Source organism: Lethenteron reissneri, chromosome 21, assembly GCF_015708825.2.
Source record: "Lethenteron reissneri isolate LAM-NWPU_2019-01 chromosome 21, ASM1570882v1, whole genome shotgun sequence".
NCBI lineage: Eukaryota > Metazoa > Chordata > Hyperoartia > Petromyzontiformes > Petromyzontidae > Lethenteron > Lethenteron reissneri.
The window spans coordinates 3,520,381-3,536,805 of NC_083799.1; the positions used below are offsets into that span (position 1 = coordinate 3,520,381).

Sequence of the window (16,425 nt, forward strand, 5' to 3'; positions counted from 1 at the left end):
TATTTTTGGTGACCCCTGCTATGTATGGCAAGGTGATGCTTTTGATTTGGTCCTCAGATGGTTCTTTCCCAACGGTTGGGGTGATAGCTTTACAGATTGTGTAGTCTGAATATCCATTCATCTTGAAAGCTTGGTGTACGTGTTCCAGCTCACTGGCTAGGTGATGATGGTCGGAAATACATCGAGCTCTATGGTGTAGAGTTTTGATGAAGGAATTCTGGGAAGGATGATGGTGGGAATCAAGTTTCAGATATGCATCCGTATGGGTTGCTTTCCTGTAGACAGTCTCATTGAGCTATCTGGCCTCCTTTCGATTAAAACATCTACACCATATATATAGACACAGACACAATTTCAATCGAGAAGATGGGTATAAACTGAGCAATCATTGGAAAAACGTTATGAACCAGTTTAAGTCATAACTAGCTGTGATGTTCCCATCCTACCACCTTCTGATGTTAGTTGTTACTTTCGGCTCTCTGATTTTACATGAACAGGCTGCATTTCTCATTCTAACACAGCCACCTCGCTCACCGAGTTGGAGGTTTTTGCTTTGCGATCTCACATTAATATAGCCACCTCAGGGCGCTCGCTGTGGAGGCCTCTCAACGTTCTTACATTATCATGATCATTTTTGCTGGGCAGACCTTTGATTGGTGGGAAAACCCACCACCGTCACGGTTGCTGCCCACCACTTACATTAACATTGGCTGCTGACATTTGGGCTACGCCCATTTCAAACCTTTATAAACAGTTGACTTTTAGAAGCTAACCCCCTCTTCCTGATGACGAACGCTTGTGTTGCGATCGTAATGTCGTAATTTTGTTATTTTTAGTTATTTTCTTTGAACCTATCTACGTGACTTTACCTGAAAGATCCAAAGAATACACCACACTTTGTTGCTGCGTAGAAATATTTATTGGATTCACTTTTTCAATAAAGAAACATCAAATTTAAAGCGAATTTGCGTAAGATTTCTTTCCACTCGACCTTCTGCGGGAGTGTAAAAATACTGATTATTAATTATAGGAGGGACCTCTTTTGCAGTGACGTCACACACGGATGTAGCAGTGTGCTGCGTATATTAATTTTTCATCGTCACTTTCTGTAAAGAAACGTCATATTTGAAGTGACTTTGCGTAATAAATTATTTAATTCAGCTCGACCTTCCTCTGCGTTAGTGTAAATATCCACCCACTCATGAATATTAATGAGGGGGGGTGGGCCTCATGTAGAGTGACGTCACGCGGGGGAGGTGGGCCTCGTGGAGTGACGTCATGCGTGGGACAAACACATTTTTGGCTTATTATAGTAGTCATTTTTACGGCCAAGGTGTTATTGACGAATGTGTTGTGTTTTTCGCAAATGAAAATACAACTCTTGCATTCATCTCTATGATATGTCCTAGACGCTAGCTACAACACCAGTATCCATCGCTATCGTGATCTATACACGTGTACACACAGTGAAACCCTAACACGTGTACACATACATAGACGTGTACACACAGTAACACTCTTTGTGACGTATTAAGTTCAGCATACGGCGCCTGAGTACGTACACTGTCAAATGAAATGCACATAACTAATTTGAGTATAAATACTAAACGAACGAGCAAACTCTTGTTTGTACGCTTCAACAGTGACACTTGAACAGACAAAACACGTTGAACAGTCTTCGACACACTACGAGCGTACAGCACATGGGGAAACCACATGGTAACCACGGGGTAACTGCTGCGTAACCTGCACCCACAACAAAGGGAGCCCCCCGCTCCCCCGCCTTGAAGTTATTCGTGCACAGGAACTCACGAGTGATACGGATACAGGCTGGGCCACATGAGTCATGAGAGGTTGCGGGGTGGAGTGTGAGAGTGGGAGCAGGGGTGGAGAGTCAGGGTGGAGTGGGTGCATTGATGAGAGTCGGGGTGGAGTGGGAGCAGGGGTGGAGAGTCGGGATGTAGGGGGAGTGAGTGAAGAGGTAGAGAGTTGAAGAGAAGTGGGTGAGTGAGTGCAGGGGTGGAGAGTCGGGGTGGGATGTTCAGGGGTGGAGAGTCGGGACATAGGAGGTATCGGATGGTGTTATGGAGAGCTGGGTTTGGGAATCAGGTTCGAGGTAGAGTGCTGCAAGGTGGGGCGTGCTGGGTGCAGAGTTGGCAGGGAGGTCGAGTTCTAGGGTAGAGGGTAGAACTAGCATCAACATTCTAGGTGTAAAGGGTTGAACTTGCAGCAGAGTCCTCGGGTAAAGGGTGACGCTGCTGAGACAGTGACCGGTCAGAGTGGAGACTCAAAGAGCCGTGGCCTCGTTGCTGCTTTTGGAGCCGGGCCCTCGGAGGCCATGCACTCGGCCGCTCGCACTGGACAGCTGATTGCGGATGTAGCGCGACACGAGTCGCTGCGGCCGCTCCTGGTAGTCGGAGAGCACGGCGTGGGGACTGCTGATCTGGTCCCCTTCCAGGCGGTCCAGCAGCGTGACGCACACCACGGCAGCTGCGGACACCGCACAGCACGCAGAGGATCACCACACCGCACACCACGAACCACCGCACACCATGCACCGCACACTGCGAAACACACGACGCACACCACGGCAGCTGCGGACACCGCACAGCACGCAGAGGATCACCACACTGCACACCACGAACCACCGCACACCACGCACCGCACACTGCGAAACACATGACGCACACCACGCACGTATATGAGACAATAGAAACAATACACAGCAATAGAGACGACTGCAGGCCGTTACCAACGAGACAGAAAAGTGCGGACGCGAAGAACGGAAGGGGCAGCAGCATTTAGGAGGCGTCACCGATGAGACTGACACAATTGAACCTGGCCGTCCGTCGACAACACTTGACCGTACTTGCAACGCGACAAGAGCACACACTGGACGGCACAAAAGGAGGCAGTTACAGACGAGCCATTCATACAAACGACACGGTGCAGAGAGGAGAAAACAACACGTGGATTCTTGAACGGAATTTCGACTCCAAAATCGTGGCTATTCCCGGAGCGGCAGTCTGTGTGTGGGGGGGGGGGATGTGGCACGCGGTATGGCTTCTAAAAGTCGAATAATTCCCGCTCCAGTGCCGGGTGGCTACCTCCCTCTAGCGGCTGCTAACTCGAAGGGGCTCCCTTCCCCCCCACTGCTTCCCGGCGGGGACCTCTGCCGAGTGAGGGGGTGGTAGCGTCACCCGCCGGGTGAACGGTGGTACTGCAACTCGTGCGCTTTAATCTTGAGCCATGAAATCGCGAATCTGTCGGTCATTGGCGAGCAAAGCTGATCGTGACAGAAGCAGAAGAAAACTGCGCAGGCCGGAAAACGAAACGTTTTTAAACAACGCACATAAATGTTAGATTAATACGAGTAGGCTTTCGGGACCAATATTATCCATAACAGAGGTTTTTTGGGGAGTTAGATCGCATAAATACAAATGTGTCGTTAAACCCGCTGCCACCTGACACAGCGAATTAGTAAGGTTTGTCACGTAAACTAATTCATCACTTGAAGATTGCTTGAAGGATTGTCAGTCAGTGTCCACTAACAGAGAACTGTTCGTAAACCAGCTCTTTTCAAAATTGGCAGCGTTCTCAGCACGACAAAGTAAGGTTTGTGCTCCAATTACAATAAAAAATATGAATTTTTCCTCCTCCTCTGAATAAGGGCTCGTTGGCCAAAACGTTAACTTCCTGCATATGTTTCAGCGATAAAGCCACGCGAATCTTGATGGTGGCAAAATATTTTTTTGGTTTGTAATTGAGTAGCAACACAGGATATTCGGCTTGCTCGTGGTCAGTGGGACACCACCGTGGCACCACGAACGCTTGGCGCACGCTTGGCGCACACATGCGTAGCTACGATGCCAGGTCACGAAGAGTTCAATGTTGTTGTTTTTTACAAAGGTTTCGGGTGACGTGTCTGAGCATCACCGTAATTGTGTGCAAGGGTCGTGCAATCACCTGATATTACCTTCTAATCTATTCATGATCATTATGATCGTCATCACTTCCAAGGCAAAGGACGATAACGAATTCTGCTTGAAGTAATACCGAGACCCTGATGCATCAAGGCTTTTTCTACCCAATGTTTTTCAGAACGTTGATGACAACGGTTTTCTAAATGCCCTTGTTTTTAGTTGGTACATATTGCTATTGTTACAACCAATTCATATTAATTATTTTCGAAAAAAACTCTCAACACAGTTACAGAAGGATGATCCTGCTTGGGACATTTAACCTTTTAAAAATAACGTGAAAGGAAATCTTAATTTCTGTAGAAACCCGATGCATGTGGGGAGAACACTGAAACGTATAATCTATAAATGGTCGGGTGTACGGTTACAGTCGGATGTACCCATTCTGGGGTTCTCAACCCAGATGTGCTGTGCCGTTTTGTAATTGAAGACCCTGCCATAGGCGTGTTTACATGGTGATGTGCAGCGTTGCCAACCCGTGAAAGCGAAAAGTAGGCAAACGGACATTGAGGAATCGGTAGATGTCACTCGATAGACTTTCCAGCATCCTCGAAAACATCTCTGGACAAATGACAAATTAAACAAACGTCGTACTCTAATACACGATCCTCAACACACACCCGGAATCGCTCTTAAATCTGCATAATTTCCTCATCCCAGAAAGTCTCCGAGATTTGTCAAAACTAGTCGCTTTAACAAACCCCCAAAACGTCTCTGGATCGAGCCGACGGCATCGGCACCACTGGGCCACGCGAGGGCTTCACCGCGGATGCTGCAGAGCTTGCACATGGCGGCGAAGATGGACGACTCCATCTCGATGTTTCGCACGCCGGCCGAATAGGCGCGCTTCAGATACTCGAGCTTCTGCGCCGACGTGTAGCAGCACAGTGCCCCATCCAGTCGACCCTGACCTACGTACGCAAAGAGGTCAAAGCACGAGGTCACAGAGAGGTCACAAGCATAGGGAGGTCACCAGCGGTGAATCGGCAATAGGATAAACCTGGGATTTGTAAGGGACCAACATGAACCAAATAAAAAAACAAAGAGATGACTCAAAACTCAGACGAGCGTTGGGCCGCACATGCGCTCATTGGCAGTCCTGTGCCCGTGTTGGAATTCCACGGCTTCCACAGCAGAGACCGGGACAACCAAAACTGACGTCCCGCTGAGCGATGCTTACTAGGAGGTACTTAACTTAATTAACCCTGGAATGATGATGGTGGAGATCAGTTGGTCCAGACAAAGACTTCATTCACCTTGTGATCTCGAGACAGGGAGCAACGGTCCTCTTCTGAGCAACGTGCCAGCTACTGCCAAATAAGGGCCACCCAAATGTCTCACCGACCCACCCCTCTCTCGACTACCTTGCAGCTATCGTGTGTGCAGGCAGTGTAACTGCACCAGGGCCACATGGCACCGGGCTACGAAGAGAGCGGGTTTGGTGGGGGGGGGGGGGGTAGAAATTAAACAGGGGTCCCATTTAATTCCTCACACCAGAGCCCATGCCAACGCCGCTGCGCCACTGGGGTCCCCGTCGCCAGCATGCCCACTGCCGCGCAGGTGTCGCTCACGCCTGCGTGGCGTTGCTGCTCACCCTCATAGAAGTCGTTTGTGCACATGGTGTCGCCCACGATGGTGGGGAACTCGTCGGCGAAGTCCTTGGCGCACTGCAGCAGCTCGTGCGCCAGCTCGGCGTCCAGCTCGGAGTCACGCGTCACCACCTCGCCCAGCACCACCTGGCGGAACTCGGGGCGGAACTGCTCGTCCACGGCGGTGCGCGACACCACCACGGAGCCTGGCTCCAGCCCTGCGCGGTCAGGAGATCGAGGATCGAAATGGGAAACTTACATGACCTTCCGACCCCTCCCTCCCCAGCCCCCCGTGCGTCACGGTCAGCGTGCGACATCAACCGGTGACAGCCGTCAACTCGATGGAAGTGTGGCGGTCAAGAGTCATCCAGCGTCTGGATATCCTCTCGTGTTGGACGCTATCCACAAATAAGAGTCTTGTGTATGCAGCGCACGGCTTTAATCACCAGCGGTGCATCATGCCAGCCGTGTATGTTGGAGTACTGTCGTACAAGAATGCCATATACAATTGGAATGTATTAATTGAATGTAAATTTAAATGAACAAATAACGTTTTTTCAAATGAGAAAATTAATCAAATGAAGCAGGACAGTCGTATGAAATTTTGAGATTCTGGAAGACGGAACGTGCCCTCTGTGGTCGAATATTTTTAAGCACCGGACGTGTCTCCTGTTGAAATTCGCCGCATGTTCAGCAAGCCTGAGGTTTGAATGATGCATAGAAAGGTCCAGATTAGCCAATCAGAGGACAGGGATTGGAGTATTCACGTGGCTAATGCCTTGACGTTTTTGTCCTCACGTGCACTGTTAATCACGCTCGACTGCAAGGAGCTCCAGTATGCATGGAGAACTTCTTTCCCACTCTACGTTGCGAACCATGATAATTGTGATTTTCACGACTGTGAGTCCATGCTGATATACAGTCCTCCTGTCAATCCGCTGCTGCATGAGGGTCTCTCCGCACCATGAGGGTCGTGGGGGGTTCTTTGACCATATTTCACTCTGTCGACTGTCTGAAGTGGACAATTGTAAGTCTTGAACGCAAAATCGTATTCTTATCAGGCCCCACGCTGCAGTCTCTTATTCACTCTATCCCTCTGGCCTTTCTATATATGTGCTATGCAGAAGGGTCATTGCCCGAAACGTCGTCTGTGATATGTTTCCCTTTAAGCCCCCACATACACACAATAACGAATGTGTTGATCATTTGTGCTCGTGCACCACAGCTGAATTTAGTGTCACCGCCGAACAATTGGTTTAATTTCTCGAGCGGAAGGCGAGCCAGTGCTGCTGAGTGCCAGGCCACATTGGCGTTGAGACGGAGTGAGGGGTGCGCGTCGCACCGATGCCGCCGGACGTGCCGATGCGGAAGATTCGCACGTTGCGGCTCTTGGCGTGGAACAGCAGCTTGATGAGCTCGTGCAGCATGATGCCGATAGATGGAACGCCCATGCCGTGCTGTGGCGACAGTGGTGGGGGTGGTGGCGGTAAGTGGAAGGGGGGGGGGGGTGAAGGCAAACGGCACCGCAACATTCTCTACAACTTGGCAGTGAGCCTCCGTGGAGGAGTGTGCATTGGGGATACATCCAAGGTGAGCGAGACATTTGTACGGGTAACGTGTTCTGAGCACGTCCCCTCATGTAGCAACACAGGTAATGACAGGTATTTCAACGCAGACCTTAGAGTGTCGAATTGGGTCAGCAGGTACCAGCTAAACAATGGGAGAAGTGTCTGTCTCTGAGTCCCTTGGCCCAAGATACAATCGAGAATCCAAAAGCGTCACGCTGCCAACGGTATGCCGTTGCATCTAGACATCCCATTTGAGTCTATCAACTGGACATGGCTTACAACGCGACTCGTGAAATATTAGTAGACTGTCTTCGGCCGTCCGAAATTGAGTATGAGGGTGACGCATTTGAGGACTGCGTTCGTGCGGAGTGGCGCTGGTGCCGGAGAGAGGGAGGTGCCACTCACGCTCACGGACAGCACGGGCCCCACTTTGTACATGCAGTATCGGTCCGTGGCCTCGCACAGGTTGGTGGGCCCATCTCCCTGGTCCGGCAGCTCCAACTCCTTGGCGATGTAACGCGCGAAGGCCAGCATCCGCCACGCGCTGCCACCCACGCACACAAACTGACACGTGCGCGCACATACACATGATTCACACACGGCAGACGCAGGCACAAAGACAAAAACGAAGATCCCCCCCGTATAGCCTTAACAGACTTTTGGGGCAAGAGCATTTAACGAGCACCTTTAAAGGGTGGGTGGCCAGCACCACGCCTTTGTCTCCCCACTGGCGATGCTTACACACAGCACCAGGTAATCATTTGAGGCTGAGTCGACCTAACGGAGGCCCAGAACCAGTTCAGATAATCGTCACTGGTGTTTGGTGGCCATGAGCGGGAATCGAACTCGGGTTCTGCCGCTCTTCCTACGATACTGTGAGGGTCATATCCTCATATCCCAGGGGAACAACATTACTACGCTGTGTGGTGTGTGCGCGTCAGTCAGTCACTCCACCTTGAGGTCCCCAAACATGGCCGGGAGGTCGTGGGATTTGGTGGCCAGGCCGAAGTGGTAGAGGACGTCATCCTGCAATGAGGCCAGGTGAGGGTTTATCACCTTGACGAGGCCACTGAGTACGAGAGGGGGGAGGGGGGTGAGAGGGCAGACCAGAAACAGGGTGATGGAGATTATCAAGTGAGGTGACAGGACGAGCGACAATCTCTCCCCTCCCTGGAGAGGCAAGCCAACACAGGTGTTCCACTTGTAGAGGTGTGCAATTCAACGATTTACCACCTGGCACTCGCTAAGTGGGTCTCTTTATGGCATCAACGGCTATTTATTTAACAGGCGTCAGCGGTACAATTCCACATTCATGCACAGCAACAGTAATATTTGAAGCATAGAAGCACTGATGTAAATTGAGCAATTGCGTCATTAAACAGCCAGCACGTAACCTCAAAAAACCAGGTTGGGCGGTGCTCATTGCAAGAGACGGGACAACCACACAGTGGTATGACATCAATCATTGTCATTATCATTGGCCATGATCAATCCACCGCTGGATGAAGGCATTCCTTTCCCAAGCCGTCGCCATCCATAACATATCTGGGATGCAACAATTCGTCTCGAATCTGCGTATGAGCTGATCCATCTCCGTGGTGGGTGTGCCCGCCGGGTGTGTTCACTCGATGTGCTGCCACTCCATCATTAGTCTCGACCACTGTCCACGATGCCTTCCGCCACGGTGGCGAGATGTTAACTACCTCGCCTGTAATACAGGAGGTCGTGGGTTCGGTCCCGAACCTGACGCGTGTATATTTAGACCATGACGCCTGTGTATTTGGCGTTTGTACGTTCTCCCCGTGGTCGCGTATATTTTTTCTCCAGGTCTCCACGTTTAAAATCAACTTGCGTATTTGGCTGCTATACATTCTTACGTGATAAGCGACTTCGTTGAGCTATCATTTGTGACCTGGTTGCTTCTGAAAAAGAGCTACATAGCCCAGTGGGCCTTACCTGGTAAAATAAGGAATAGTTGAGTATTTGCTTTTCCAAGCAGCACACTCTGCCGAAACTCACATACTTTCCTTAACAGTAATAATTGCATGATGCATACGTTTCCATGAGTAACAATGTGGAACATGTGAACTATAAAGAATGCGCACGTACTGCATCTTACATTAGAGAGAAGACAATAAGCCATTAAACTATCGCGACAAACAGCTCCCGACACACGCGAGGTCAAGGGTCAAGGGCTCGCGCGGTGACATGAGCCAAGCTGGGTTGGTCGGTACCACTTGGGGAGGCAAATTCTACCGGTCCACCATGGGCAGAAGAAAACCCATGGTATATACCAGGGGTCGGCAACCAAAATAACAAGAAGAGCCATTTCTTTCCAATTCGGTACAAAATTCAGTATTTCAAGAGCCGCAATGCATCTGAGTACATACGTACTCATCGTCAAGAAGCAGCCCGTAAAGAGCCGCATGCGGCTCCGGAGCCGTAGGTTGCCGACCCCTGGTATATACCAAACTATTCGAGTTACAGCCACACTTAACTTTTAGTTTCATACTCCGTGGATGTTTACTATCGCATTTGTCGCTCTTCCAAAACGATACACTCGATATCGAACATACCAAGATACCCTTCCTTAAAAGCAGCATTTCTAGTACTCTACTGTGGTGACGGTGCTATGATATGTATTTGTAAATTTAGAGATGATCGAATTAGTATTTGCCACTCTACGTGGTACCAATTAGTCGTTTTTGTGTGAGCTGCTCAAGAACTGTCCATCACGCTCTTAACTCAACACAAAGTGCTCGCCACAAATGAACCACAACACCTTTCTGATCTTGTCAAGGATCATAAACCATCACGCAAACTCCGGTCATCCTCGCAGCAGCTTTTGGCTGACCATAGATAAAAGACGGCCACTGCATCGCGCGCTTTCAAATGCACTTCTGCACGCCGTCTGGAACACTCTTCATGCCGATATTAGGAAGCCACTGGAGCTATGTACTTTAAAACATCTACATGGAAAACTAATTTATTTAGAACTGCTTTTTGTGTATAGTTTGTTGTCCTTCTCCCGTACCTTCTATTGGCCCGGTTGGCTACGTACAGTGCGAAAGAAGTTCAACGTGATTTACGCAATTTCCAGGGAGGCATGATATGGCTTCTTGCATTCAGCCGCGGTCCCTTCGTTTCACAACCAACCCCAACCCATCCCCAACCACCACCGCCGCCGCCGCCCTCTTCATCCTCTCCGTCTCACACGCAAAGCCAGCAGCATCCGCAGGAGCTCAGTAAGTGAAGGGAGTGGGGTCAGCGTGACCCAGAATGCTTTCTATGCGCTACATTCATTAGAGGGCTGCGTGTGGGAGGCGAAGAGGTGGGGGAGGATGTCGGAGCAGAGGGCGGGTCCGGGCAGAGGGGTCTGAGCAGGGTGTTGGCGTCCCTGTCAATGTTGTTTGAGTGACTCATGCAGCCAGCTATGGCTGCAGGGTTTGGTGGTACATGTTGTTCATGTCGTTTATTGTGAAATTTCTGTCACAGTTCCTATGATCATTGTACATTGCTTATGGCTTTATTTTGGTGATTTAGAAAAGTTTTTTGGTTTGGCCATGTCTGTTTGTTGTAGTACGGAGTTAGAATGATGGCTTTAATCTAAGTTGTCTTGTGGTTGTTGTTTGACTTGCATCCCACTGGGATTTTTGCACAGCGTTGGTGTACGGTGCTTTTTTTCTGGAAGACTTTCAGTTTTTTCCTGGATTTTCTGTTTGCGCATAGTCACTTTAAGATGTTTTCTTGTTCATGTTTTAGTTTTTTGCTTGTTGCGGTTGTGCCCGATTCAAGAGTCGAATGGCTCACAGGGCTATACCAAATAAATGAAACTGAAACTGAATACGTTCGAGGAGTGGTTATGGGCGAACAACATTTTTTGACAGAGATTATGGGATGAACGAGCCTTGTTGGGAGCGGTTTCCGATGGAGTTGTTAACAATGGTTCACGATGTCAGCTTTTTCCACTCTTGTGTTGGATGTTGTAGGCAGTTATACTCAACCCGCCTTGTGTGGCAAATACTAATATAAAATAAAGCAATACAATTATTAGTTAATTACGAATAACTGAACCTGAGAGCCTGAGTCAGATTCACGACCAACATCAGTGGCGAGTGCCGTCTAAACACTGCCCTGTTACCAGCCCGTACTGACCAGCGTAGTGAAGTATGGCCAAACAGCCCCCACGGCCAACAACGTGTCGAGACCTTCAAGTTGCAGCGCAGGGACAAAGGGAGTTCTGTAAGGTATTCTTACACTCCGGAATCACTTTTTCTTTATTTACTTATCCAGGAAAGCCACACTGAGTTGTAGGACTCGTTTCAAATGAGGGTCGTGCATTGGGTTTTTTTATTAGTTGTTTTCAATCAATTAATAAAGAGAGTGTTATACGCAGTTGGAGGAAGCCGGAGCACCCGGAGAGGAAATCCACGGGAACAACACTTTATCCCCCGTACAGACGGAAACCAATGGCGATTAGTCCACTTCATGCACTGCCCTCTCCTGGCGAGCCAGGTTATAGCACCTTCCTCGACGCCAACGGGGAAGGGAGTTTCACAACATCTGTGCTATCCGCCAACCCCTCGCTGCCTCCAACAGTGCTGGATTACAGGCCAGCTGCATATAGTCACTACCACCTGTACTTTCAAGGGCATGTGAAGTCACAAATTAACCGTAGTCGTTCAGTGTGATAGGAACGCGTGCTGTATAAACCAAGCACACTCCCTTCCGTGCAGCACCCAGCGAGCGAAGTTCACACACACGGTACGACCCGGCTCAGAATTCCACTGCTCAGCAGTTCTGTTTCCCCACAAGGTGACTGGAAACTGTCGTAACAATGTGTATGTAACTGATAAAAAAAAGTGTTTTTTCTTATGATTAACTAGCTTTACTACCCGGCTTCGCCCGGGACTTGGATTCTTGTCTTGGATTAATACACGACCCACGTGTAGGGTGGGGGGGGATGCGTGACGTCAGCAGGCACACTGCGTGACGCTGCCGCATGCGGGTGACATCACATATGTGACGTCACCGCTCACTTGCCGTGCAAAATATATCCATTATTGAGCCCCCCCCCCCCCCCAAAATACAAAAATATATTTTATACTTTTTGCATCGTGTACAGTCTGGAAGCTACCCACATGCCAAATTTCAAGTTTGTTGCATGTCTGGAAGTATGCTAAACATTTCGAACAGACACTCATTCACACATTTTCATTCTTTATATCTATAGATGACCCCTTATACATCCGCTGTTAAGTGCTCCTCTCCTCTCTGCACGCCGAGTCAGCCACAGGGTCGTTTGGTAAACCACGCCGGTCTGTGCGGGGTTCGTCAAGAGATGGATGGCGTGGATGAGGCGGGCAAGGGGGTTGGGATTGTTCAGATGACGACCACGGATGTCAGCAATGGTCGGTTACCGACCTAAGATGACCGTGTTCATGGTGCAAGGCCATAAGACGTACTTATCTCCATGGCATTAGGCTGGTTGGCTGCCCTTTGAAGTCACGTGAATCTGTTCTGCCCGCATTCGCAAAGCACGCGTGTTTCCATTCCTGACATATTTGGCACAATAATCGTATCATCGTCTTACTGTACTCCACAGCACACGGCAAAAAAATGACACATACTCTTTGGTTCTTTGGGTTGAGTCACGTAGGTAGACAAAATAATCGATCGCGACGTTTCGATCGCAACGCAAGCGAGTGAGACAAACACAGCAGTTCTCACCTGAAGACGGTCGCACGCGTTGCGATCGAAACGTCGTGCTCTTTTATTTTGTCTACCCACGTGACTTTACCGAAGGAACCAAAGAGTATGGATTCCTGCAGTCACGAAAGCTTCAAATCTAGGGGGAAATTAGCTCAGGCGACGTGACCGTACATGTAGTTGGCCTACAACATGCGTGATTAAAATCCACACGTGTCACCCTGCCCAAATCCGTGTGAATTTGCATTGTGATGTGTGACGGGTCGTCATTGTCGCACTCGCCTCGATGCTTTCGGGGTCCCTCACAGCAACCCGCACCGTCCAACGCGGTGAACTTCACAGCCAAAACAACCCCCACGACCCGCACGCCGTGGCCGATCCATGCCCTCATCCAGCGGTGGGCCGATAACGAGATGTGCGTGTTCATATCGCAAGGACGTATCGGGGGTGTGTGTGTGTGGGGGAGTGTCACCGTGGGTTACAGGGGAATGTGCACTGCTCCCTCCTGAACCGCGTGTGGCTCTGCTCAATGCGGGCGAACGCGATAACAGCATTGTGTGAGTGTGCCGTGATGGGGGTAAAACACACGCAGCACAATCATTATTACGATCACTACCACCAATAATTAGCACCACCTGGGATTACGTGCAGGATCACTACCAGCACCAATCATTACCACCATAACCAAGCATTACCACCACCATCACTACCACCATCACGAACACACCTGCACCAATCATGATATCACTACCACCAATCATTACCACCACCATCCATTGCCATCACCAATCATTACCACCATCACCAATCGTTCCCACCACCATCACTACCACCAACAATTATTACCACAACCAATCATTGCCAGCATCACCACTACTATCACCAATCATTACCACCATCATCATCATACCACCACCAATCATAATCACTACCATCAAAAACATCACCACCGTCACGAATCATTACCACCACCACAACCACTATCACCAATCATTACCACCACCACGATCACCAATCATTACCACCACCACAACCACTATCACCAATCATTACCACCATCACGATCACCAATCATTACCACCACCACAACCACTATCACCAATCATTACCACCACCACAACCACGATCACCAATCATTACCACCACCACGATCACCAATCATTACCACCACCACAACCACTATCACCAATCATTACCACCACCGCAACCACTATCACCAATCATTACCACCACCACAACCACGATCACCAATCATTACCACAACCACTATCACCAATCATTACCACCACCACAACCACGATCACCAATCATTACCACAACCACGATCACCAATCATTACCACCACCACAACCACTATCATCAATCATTACCACCACCACCACAACCACTATCACCAATCATTACCACCACAACCACTATCACCAATCACCAATCATTACCACCACCGCAACCACTATCACCAATCATTACCACCACAACCACTAATTATTACCACCACCACAACCATTATCACCAACCATTACCACCACAACCACTAATTATTACCACCACCACAACTACTAGCACCAATCATTACCACCACCACAACCACTATCACCAATCATTACCACCACCACAACCACTATCACCATTCATTACCACCACCACAACCACTAATTATTACCACCACCACAACCACTATCACCAATCATGACCACCACTATCACCAATCATTACCACCACCACAACCACTAATTATTACCACCACCACAATCACTATCACCAATCATTACCACCACCACTATCACCAATCATTACCACCACCACAACCAGTAATTAATACCACCACCACAACCACTATCACCAATCATTACCACCACCACTATCACCAATCATTACCACCACCACAACCACTATCACCAATCACCACCACCACCAACAACAATCACCGTGACGCACTGTCGGGGCTAACAGCCACAAACCACGCGCATCACTCGCAGCCTCCGTCCAGCACAGCAGCCGGTACAGTGGAGACATGCCCACCGACTGTCACGATCACAACAGCAGACAAACACATCCCGGTCACCATCACGACAGCCGACAACATCCACCGACATTCATCAAATTCAACCGGCACATCGAACACACCACCGTAACAGCCGAATCGGCGCAACGTTCCGTCTCCACCACAACAACAGCTGACGACAATCCAGTCACCGTCGACAACAGCCGGTCACAACACCGCTGTCCATAACACGAAGCTTTGTCACTCACTCGCCGGTTCGTCCCGGGGCAGACATGTCTCGGCTGGCAGAGGTGTCGGTCGCGACTCGTCTGTCCGTGCGTCCGTTGCGCTCCCTCCCGGTAACCGGCGAACCCCCGGTGAGCAGTGGACTCGCTTCCCTCCCCTCGCCACCCCCCTCCCCTCCCCGTGTGTGCCCTTTAATTTCCCATCGCGTGTTTCCTCCACCAGCACCACCCCCCCACCACACATGCGTCGTCCCGCCCCCGGTGGGTCCCACGCCGTGTCCCGCTAAGGGGAAAGGGACGAGGCTCACACGCGCGACGCGGATGAATGGGCGAATGCTTTCTCCTGCGCTAAGCAGCGCGGGATGTCTTCCCTGTGCCCGTGGAAAGGAAAGAAACGCACGGTGCTTATCGCAGCCTCTTTGATCAAATTTCGTTGAGAAAGCAACTCTTTGATGCGTTGTCGGACCGAACCACACAAATGATCCTTATGGAGGGGGGGGGAGGGGGTACCCCGGGGTAGCAAATAATACTAAATGGTCGAGGCAATTAAATATTTTATTTTTGGGGCACTATTTTTTCCAGGGGTGTACTTAACTCTGCGACTGGGGTACCAATCAAGGCCGTAATTATAATATGTATTGGGGGACACACCCCCCCCCCAATATTCAAATATGCTCAGAATGCCCCCCCCCCCCAATATATTGCTATAAAATAGATTTATGTTTGTATGCTTGTGGTTATGGATGTACTTTATGAATCCCTAATCTCTGCCATTACATACAATGAAACAAAATGTAAAAAAGATAAAACAGAGCAATGTAATACAATACACTATTAGACATTAAAAAGTCCATCCTATGTGTTAGTGAATTTTTTTTTATATTTTCGGCAGGAATTGGCAGGAAATTCGTTTTCAAATTTAGATATGTTTCTGGGGGGGGGGGGGAATCCCACACCCCTTGGAAGATTTGGTCAACCTCAATGTTGATTCCATGGCTACGGCCTTGGTACCAATCAATCCGGAATCGGTGCTACACTCCGTGATGTTGAAACGCAGCGAGGACGATTGCGCTGAAACCCTGAACGCTCGCACGCACCACAGTGCATCGTGTGTACAGCTCGTCGAGAAGAGTCGATAGCCGCATCGCCGACCATCAACAGACTAAACATGACTGCATCACGAACATTAAGCGTCATGCCCAACAGCACCGCGGTACAACCCCACAACATACGAGAGATCAACAGCCCCTGGCGTGGAAACCTCCGCATGATAGGGGGAGGGGGGGGGGGAAGAGGTCATGATCCGGAAAATTAAGAAATAAAGCAGATCAAGACTCGTATGCTTTAGTA

At 49.6% G+C, this 16,425-nt stretch overlaps 1 protein-coding gene across 1 annotated transcript; it reads right to left on the reverse strand.

Moving 5' to 3' along the window:
- Positions 1 to 887: 887 nt before the first annotated feature.
- On the reverse strand, positions 888 to 15,231 carry LOC133345065 (uridine phosphorylase 1-like). The gene is made up of 7 exons (XM_061555474.1): positions 15,100 to 15,231; positions 8,092 to 8,206; positions 7,543 to 7,701; positions 6,912 to 7,026; positions 5,575 to 5,787; positions 4,745 to 4,891; positions 888 to 2,490 (listed from the first exon to the last, which is right to left on the reverse strand). Exons 1-7 carry the CDS (start codon positions 15,123 to 15,125, stop codon positions 2,288 to 2,290), a joined length of 978 nt encoding a protein of 325 aa, XP_061411458.1. The 5' UTR covers positions 15,126 to 15,231; the 3' UTR covers positions 888 to 2,287.
- Positions 15,232 to 16,425: the final 1,194 nt, after the last annotated feature.

Coding starts and splice junctions, on each gene's coding strand:
- LOC133345065 (XM_061555474.1), bottom strand. CDS start 15,125: ATGTCTGCCCCGGGACGAACCGGCGA. Junction 8,207..15,099: donor GCCCCGGGACGAACCGGCGA/GTGAGTGACAAA, acceptor TCTCGTACTCAG/TGGCCTCGTCAAGGTGATAA. Junction 5,788..6,911: donor CGGCACGTCCGGCGGCATCG/GTGCGACGCGCA, acceptor CTGACCGCGCAG/GGCTGGAGCCAGGCTCCGTG.